Raw genomic sequence first — 8,198 nt, forward strand, 5'->3', positions numbered from 1 at the left:
TGACAAGGTTTTTTAAGAAGACAACCAAAAACAAACTTACTTAAAATGGAGCTTCTACAAGCTATCAAGTCAGCTTATTCTATCACAGCAACTGAATCAAAAGCATCATCTCCTAGAAAATACATAATATACGCATGTTTATTGAGATAAGTAAAATATCAATTATATTATTGTTTGACTAGTGCTGATTTATGCACACCCTTTGGTGCCCAATATAGTTTTTTTTATCACAACAATGCTATGAAATGTGTTTATTTGGTGCACAGCACATTATAAATTGTTATGTTTTAAAAAAATTGCTATAAACCATCAAAAAACAAGATGATATTTTAGTTATTCAATTGTACATTAATCAGATTCCTTTGTCACCAATAATATTATTTATGAATTAAAATATATTGACAGGTTTTTAACATGTGTATAAAATTCAGCTTAATGAATGTAAACAATTCTTTTAAAGACCTGGGTAAAATACTTGTTAAAGTACTTTATTAAAAACCCAAAAACTCACTAAAAACAAATAATTTATTGCGCTATTATATGAGTGCTGACAACTCCTTAAGTTCACTAGCTATATGGCATTCCATCAGGTCATTTACACAACTCCAATACTTTGACATGCAAGGATGCCTATCACTAGTGCATGTAAGCAAGCAAAAATTTAGGTCAGTCACCTTAATAGCCTGTTGATAAAGCATTCAGATGGGATACTGAATTAGATTGGACTGTTTCTTTCACACCCAACAATTGACACTAAGAAATTTAGTTTTTAGCTAAACAGTAGTGAAAATTCTAATTGTAGCATTTAGCAATGTCCTCTTCAAAAGAGTTGCAAAGGTTATTAGTGGGAATAGCAGTGTCAACATCTGTTATCCGTTACATGTTCATGCCAGCAGGTAAGTGTTTGATTGTTTTTAATTGTTCTTTTTATAATTTCTCCTGATTCAGTCGTTAACCAACTGGTGTATGTGGTTACCATAACAATTTTATCCCCTGTTTCGTTAACCTAATAAAACAAACGCACAAATGTCATCTTTGACAAGTAATTTGAGAAAGTTATCTAAGATAGTTAGTTTTAAATTGGTGAATACTCCGTCATATAACGCACAATGTGAGCATCTTAATACTAAAATTTAGAATTCAGCCTTATTATTGATGGTTGATGCTGTTATATAATCTAAATTTAACATAAATAACTGACAAAACGATTACAAAATCTCCAAAAGTAAGTTACAGTGAGTAACCTTATAGAAATTGGAGAAATCTTAATGTCTGTATAGAAGCTGAGTTTATGCACGCTCAGACAATAAAAAAGGCTTAAAATTGCTAATTACAGATTCATCATTTGGCTTTGATAAAAATTTGCAGAAGTACCCGCTTGCATGGTTAGTGTCAAACAGCTAAGAGACTTACTTGATATTCTGAATACAGAAAGGTTGAAAGTACAGCTAGCTGCTGCTGGCTTATAATTTTACAGTAGATGGCATCATAAGGGTAGATTTTTTTAGTATTCATTATTAAATAAAATTAAAAAGTATTCATTGTTATTTCAAATTTTAAAATTTTTTAAAAATTAACTTACATAAATCTCAGTAAATTTTTTCAAAAATTATTGCTGTTTTTCATAATCTGTAATTGTGATTGATGCTTGAGGTGATTGGATTGTCAGAATGTTTCAAGATTGAAATCATCAAAACTTTGTTGCAGTTAAAAGCTTAAAAAAAATGTGTGAAATGACATCAATAGTAGCTGAAGTCGCTATAGTTGATATTGGCTATTGTGTTCTAGTTGTAGCAATACTCGTCTCTTTTCTGTTGGTCTCTTTGCAACTATAAATATAATAATTGCAGCTTTGCCTAATCGGGAAGTTTTAATTGTGATCAAGTTTTATCAATTTTAATCGTAAAACATCCTAGAATTCATATCAACTCGGTCATCCAAAACAATTGCAAACTATAAAAAATACTGATTCTTTGTGATAAAATTTGCAGGTTTTCTGCAAGTTCATCTTTAACAGTTTTCTCCAATGAGGTTGGGTGGCTCATTATGACACTCTTTGGTCAATCTACATGTATGATTTAAGAGAAAGTATTATTTCTGAATTTTTTATTATTTAATTTTTGGTTCTCCAAATCATCCAGTCATTTTTAACAGTTGGTAAGATTGTTCAAAAAGTAACCCACTTTAGTGTTGAGCACTATTTTTTTATAAAACGCTCTTATCTTTCAATGCCATCAATATTAGTTGTATTTAGTTGAAAACAACTAGATTTTGATACTAAATTTAGTTACTGATAGGACTGGCAACTATTTTAAAGCATTTAAAAAAACACAAAATACATCTAAAGACAACTTGGAAACAAAACAAAATTACATCTTTGTCTGATAATGAACTCAAGGCCATTTGAAAAATGGACAGACGGTGGCGGGAAAATCAATTTGCATTTTCACAGACAGAGCACAAATGTAAAGTACAAAGGTCGCAAAAAGCTGGTGAACTGTAAAATAGTAAAAATACTATGAACTGTGTGCTGTAACCTTGTGTGCTGACTCAGTAAAACATTGTATGCTTTAACCTTGTGTACTGACTCAGTAAAACACTGTATGCTGTAACCTTGTGTACTGACTCAGTAAAACACTGTATGCTGTAATCTTGTTTACTGACTCAGTAAAACACTGTGTGCTGTAACCTTGTGTACTGACTCAGTAAAACACTGTATGCTGTAAACTTGTTTACTGACTCAGTGAAACTCTGTATGCTGTAACCTTGTGTACTGACTCAGTAAAACACTGTATGCTGTAACCTTGTGTACTGACTCAGTAAAACACTGTATGCTGTAACCTTGTGTACTGACTCAGTAAAACACTGTATGCTGTAATCTTGTTTACTGACTCAGTAAAACACTGTGTGCTGTAACCTTGTGTACTGACTAAGTAAAACACTGTATGCTGTAAACTTGTTTACTGACTCAGTGAAACTCTGTATGCTGTAACCTTGTGTACTGACTCAGTAAAACACTGTATGCTGTAACCTTGTGTACTGACTCAGTAAAACACTGTATGCTGTAATCTTGTTTACTGACTCAGTAAAACACTGTGTGCTGTAACCTTGTGTACTGACTCAGTAAAACACTGTATGCTGTAACCTTGTGTACTGACTCAGTAAAACTCTGTATGCTGTAAACTTGTTTACTGACTCAGTGAAACTCTGTATGCTGTAACCTTGTGTACTGACTCAGTAAAACACTGTATGCTGTAACCTTGTGTACTGACTCAGTAAAACACTGTATGCTGTAATCTTGTTTACTGACTCAGTAAAACACTGTGTGCTGTAACCTTGTGTACTGACTCAGTAAAACACTGTATGCTGTAACCTTGTGTACTGACTCAGTAAAACTCTGTATGCTGTAACCTTGTGTACTGACTCAGTAAAACACTGTATGCTGTAACCTTGTGTACTGACTCAGTAAAACACTGTATGCTGTAATCTTGTTTACTGACTCAGTAAAACACTGTGTGCTGTAACCTTGTGTACTGACTCAGTAAAACACTGTATGCTGTAACCTTGTGTACTGACTCAGTAAAACTCTGTATGCTGTAACCTTGTGTACTGACTCAGTAAAACACTGTATGCTGTAACCTTGTGTACTGACTCAGTAAATCACTGTATGCTGTAACCTTGTGTACTGACTCAGTAAAACACTGTATGATGTAACCTTGTGTACTGACTCAGTAAAACACTGTATGCTGTAACCTTGTGTACTGACTCAGTAAAAATCTGACTGTGCTGAAATGTCTGAGTAAATAGTAAAAAAGAGGAACTTGCAAGTTTTAGTCATATTATTTGTAACATAGAAAATGCCTTTAGCAATCAGAAGTTACAGCTAGGATACAAACAAGATACTAAACACATAAAATGTTGTTTGGAAAACTACTTGAAGAACATTTGTGACTTTACCTACGAAAGACTAGTTAGTATATGGAGTAACTTTATTAGAAAATACGGCAGCCATCAGTGTCTAGATCAGTGGTTCTTAACCAGGGGAGAATTCCTTCCAGGGGGAATTTTGAGATTTTAGGGGGAGAATTTGGCAGTTTGCCAAAGGGGATTTCTGTGGCACAAATTTTTCTTACATAAAGGGCAGCGAGGAGAGAATGAATTTCAATAGTTTCAACAAAGCCTAGATCTAAAACTGAGGAAAAGGTAAGGATTGCTACACTACATGCATATACATACCCGCAGTATTAATTGTTCAGTTACCGATTTGGTTTGCATAAACCTATAACATTTTGAAAATTTGCTCTATAGCCTAACATATGCAGGATTTTTTGCTCATGTAGATATTGAACGTATTCAAATATTTTGATTGCATATCCCATATTGTAGATGTTAGAAATGTCAAAGACAAAAATACGATTCTTACCTTAATTATGGATTCACTTGTATGATTAAAAGCCGCATCGAAGTACCACAATGTGTTTTGTGCATGAAAGTGCTCGCTAACGACTCCATGAAGCCACATCAGCTCAAGCAACACTTAAGAAATAAACATGCAGAACACATGGATAAATCAAAGCCGTTCTTTGAAGCTAAAGAGAGATAACTCAAACGGGCAAAACTGGATTCCATTGGCAGCTTTTATATCCAGACACAGGTCATTACCGAGGCATCCTATGCTCTGTCTTACCGTATCACCAAAAATAAGAAGCCAACCACCATTGGTGAAACATTAGTTAAAACTCGTCTATTAGAGTGTACTAAGATTATTGTCGGAGACACCGCCGCTCAAAAGATAGCTGATTTATCCCTCTCAGACAGCACAGTAAAGTCGAGGATCGATGATATGTCTGGGAACATAAAGAGGCAAGTAATTGAAAAGATCATGTCTTCTCCCATGTTCGCCATTCAACATGATGAGTCCACTGATGTTGCTAGCATTTCACAGCTGATGGTGTTTGCAAGCTATGTACACAGAGAAACAATTGAGGAAAAATTTATGTTCTGCAGTCTCCTAACAGAGACCACCACAGCTGCTGATGTTATAAACCTGGTGTCCGACTTCTTCAGCAAAGAACATCTGAACTGGGGCAAACAAATTGGAGTTTGCACTGATGGTGATCCAGCCATGTTTGGCTGTCATGCTGGATTTGCACAGTTGGTAAAAGAAAAGAATCATTTAGTGGTGAGTACCCATTGCTGCATTCACAGACAAGCGCGAGCAGCCAAAACTCTTCCCGAAGGATTGCTGGAACACCTTTCTTTAGTGATTAAAGTAGTAAACTTTATCAAAGGCTCTGCTTTGCAAACACTTCTCTTCCACAAATTATGTGATGATATAGATGCTGTGCACTCATCACTATTGTTCCACACCGAAGTTCGATGGTTATCAAAGAGTAACATGCTTCTGCGTTTCTTCAATCTACGAGAAGAGGTCAATGAGTTCTTGAAAACTCATAACAAACCCAAACTACTGGCTTCAACGCAGGTGGAAGGCTTCCATCAGTGTCTTGCTTACCTGGTTGACATATTTGGTTCAATCACTAAAGTGAACACAAAGATGCAAGGTAGAGACAGAAATGTGTTGAATGTAACTGATAGTATCATTGCATTCAAGGACAAGCTCAAACTCTGGGTAGAAAGACTGGCTACTGGGAATGTAAGAGTTTCATTTCCAGTTCTGCATTCATTAGTTGACAAGAAAGCTCCTTCCGCTTTTTTGCTAACCAACATAAAGCATTATTTGAACAGCTTGATAGCAGAGTTTGAGAAATATTTTCCAAAGGTAGATCCTAGGACAGAGCAATTGATGAGCCTGACCCGAGACCGTTTCAGGCGCAATGTCCACGAGATTCCGGAACAGCTTCAGGAGGAGTTTTTTAGAGCTGACAAACAACTCTGCATTAAATGATGATTTCAAGGAGCTATCAATTGAGCACTTTTTGGTTCAGGCCCAAAGATTGTATCCCAATATAAGCCTGGCCGCTTTCAAGATGCTCATACCATTTGCTTTCACATATCTTTGCGAGTCAGCATTTTCAGCAATGCTAACCATAAAGAGCAAATCTAGAAATTGTCTGGAAGTAGAAGCTGACCTACGGTGTGCCCTATCTACAACAAGTCCTAATATCAAAATTCTGGTCAGCTCCAAACAAACACAGAAATCGCACTAGTCTGCTGACTGTCTTACAATGATAGATATATTGAATTTCAATATACACTCATTTTTAGTATTCCATGTAAATATGACTGTAATAAAGGCATATATACATGTATATATATGTATATAAGCTATATATGTAAATAAAGTTCACTATCTAGTTGCAGTGCATTATTTGAAGGAGTTGGGGAGGGGGAAATTTCTGTCTTTAGGTTTGGAAAAGGGAGAATTGGGCAAAAAAGGTTAAGAACCTCTGGTCTAGATGCATCAACACCTAAAGGCTATTGTTTTTTTTTACAATCCGCTTGACTAGGAACTTTAGAACTTATCTCCCCTGTATAATAATCATGAGAGATATGACAGTTAGAAGTATATCTATTTGTATTAACTATAAGTCTTCAAACCATATTTATAGGGTAAAGATGCTAATATTGATGTCGGCTTCATATACCTTAATTTCCAATTATTCTTAAGACTATTGTTCCTTTTAAAACCTGTCTTACTTAAAAGCATAAAGCTCACCTTTCTATGTGCATAAGATATATCTACATTGACAGCCTTTATAATAACAATGTATATGAATTCAAGAGTATTGAAATAGTGTAAATGTGATGAAAACTGTCAGCTCTGAATATAGTTTAGTAAAAATACTTTATTTTGATTGTTACTCCATATGATTAATTTTATAGGATTTTACTTATTAACGTCGTTTTATAGAATGTTTATACTATCTTTTTGTATTTTTGTGGTAAACACTAATAATACTACAGTATTTGCTATCATTGTTAGATACAAATGGGAACAGAATTATAAAAGGTGATATGCTGTAAAATTCCTTGCAACTTTCACAAAGCATACGTAGCTCCAACAAGACTAACAATTAAATAGAGAAGATAAATCCTTAAATCAATGACTGCAGAACAAGTATACACTAACTCAATACCAATATTTTGCGTATGCGTGTTTATCATACACTAATGCTGTGAGATCTAAATTGCCTCGACAATATTCTAAATAGAATGCGATTATCTGCCATCTTGAATATTGATAACAAAATATTAAAAATTAAAATGCGTGAAATCAGATTTAGTAGCAATAGATTACTAAGCAATATTAAAATTAAAGCTTTTCTAACAAAAGTTAAATATACTCTAACAAGTCAAACAAATTATTCCCATAATATAACATAATTAAATATAAGATGAACTTTTTGAGATTGGGAAATGCAATCGTGCTCTTAAAAACTAACTTGAAAATATTATGTTTTTGCCTAATCAAAACAAAAAAACATTTACTTATTGTTTATGCTTTGTTTAGAACAACGAGAATCAATTATAGACATTGTAGAATTTTTAAGTTTATACCATTAGATGGGAAAAATTTGATAGATGATTTCTATAGAGCAGTTAAAAGCTATTAATGCTTCAGGAACACACAGTGAAATAGCTTGCTACAGAAAGTTATATGTTAGATTAAAGTTCCGTAAATAAATGATTGGCTTTCTATAACAATAGAATCAAAAATGTACATAAAATAGTATTAAATAAATCTACGTTAAAACATTTTTTGCATTCAATTAGGATAAGTTACAGTTTTATTAAAATAAAATCACAGAAATTTGGTATTCCTTTTAGAATTTTATAGACTTCTTTACTCTTTATGAGACTCTACCTAAATGACTCAAACTTCATGGTAAACTTTAAAGTTTTACTTTAAAAAATTTGATAAATTGCTATAAAAAAGCTAAAGAATATGAAGGTCGCAAACAGACACCTCCAACTGTTAACTAAGTTCAATTTTTTACAAAAACTACTGCTTCTTGATGATAGGCTTTAAAATTACCTGCAACAATTAGGAAAGCATAGCTTCAACATATTTTTTACCCTTTTTGTAAAATATAAAATTGTAAAGAGTAGCATTTATCGCATAAAAGAATGTCAACTCCTAAATAGTAAACCAAATACAGTAGATGATTTTACAACATAAACAATCCATGCCGCGAACATTCACTTTATAGGGATTTTATGTTATATAAATTGTA

General features: G+C 33.5%; 1 protein-coding gene across 1 annotated transcript; it reads left to right on the forward strand.

Moving 5' to 3' along the window:
- The first annotated feature begins 811 nt into the window (after positions 1 to 811).
- Positions 812 to 5,908, forward strand: LOC137405064 (protein FAM200C-like). The gene is made up of 2 exons (XM_068091289.1): positions 812 to 896; positions 4,752 to 5,908. The coding sequence occupies exons 1-2, from the start codon at positions 812 to 814 to the stop codon at positions 5,906 to 5,908; spliced, it is 1,242 nt and encodes a 413-aa protein (XP_067947390.1).
- Positions 5,909 to 8,198: the final 2,290 nt, after the last annotated feature.

This window comes from Watersipora subatra, chromosome 9 (genome assembly GCF_963576615.1).
Source record: "Watersipora subatra chromosome 9, tzWatSuba1.1, whole genome shotgun sequence".
Lineage (NCBI taxonomy): Eukaryota > Metazoa > Bryozoa > Gymnolaemata > Cheilostomatida > Watersiporidae > Watersipora > Watersipora subatra.

Coding starts and splice junctions, on each gene's coding strand:
- LOC137405064 (XM_068091289.1), top strand. CDS start 812: ATGTCCTCTTCAAAAGAGTTGCAAAGGTTATTAGTGGGAATAGCAGTG. Junction 897..4,751: donor TTACATGTTCATGCCAGCAG/GTAAGTGTTTGA, acceptor CTCGTCTATTAG/AGTGTACTAAGATTATTGTC.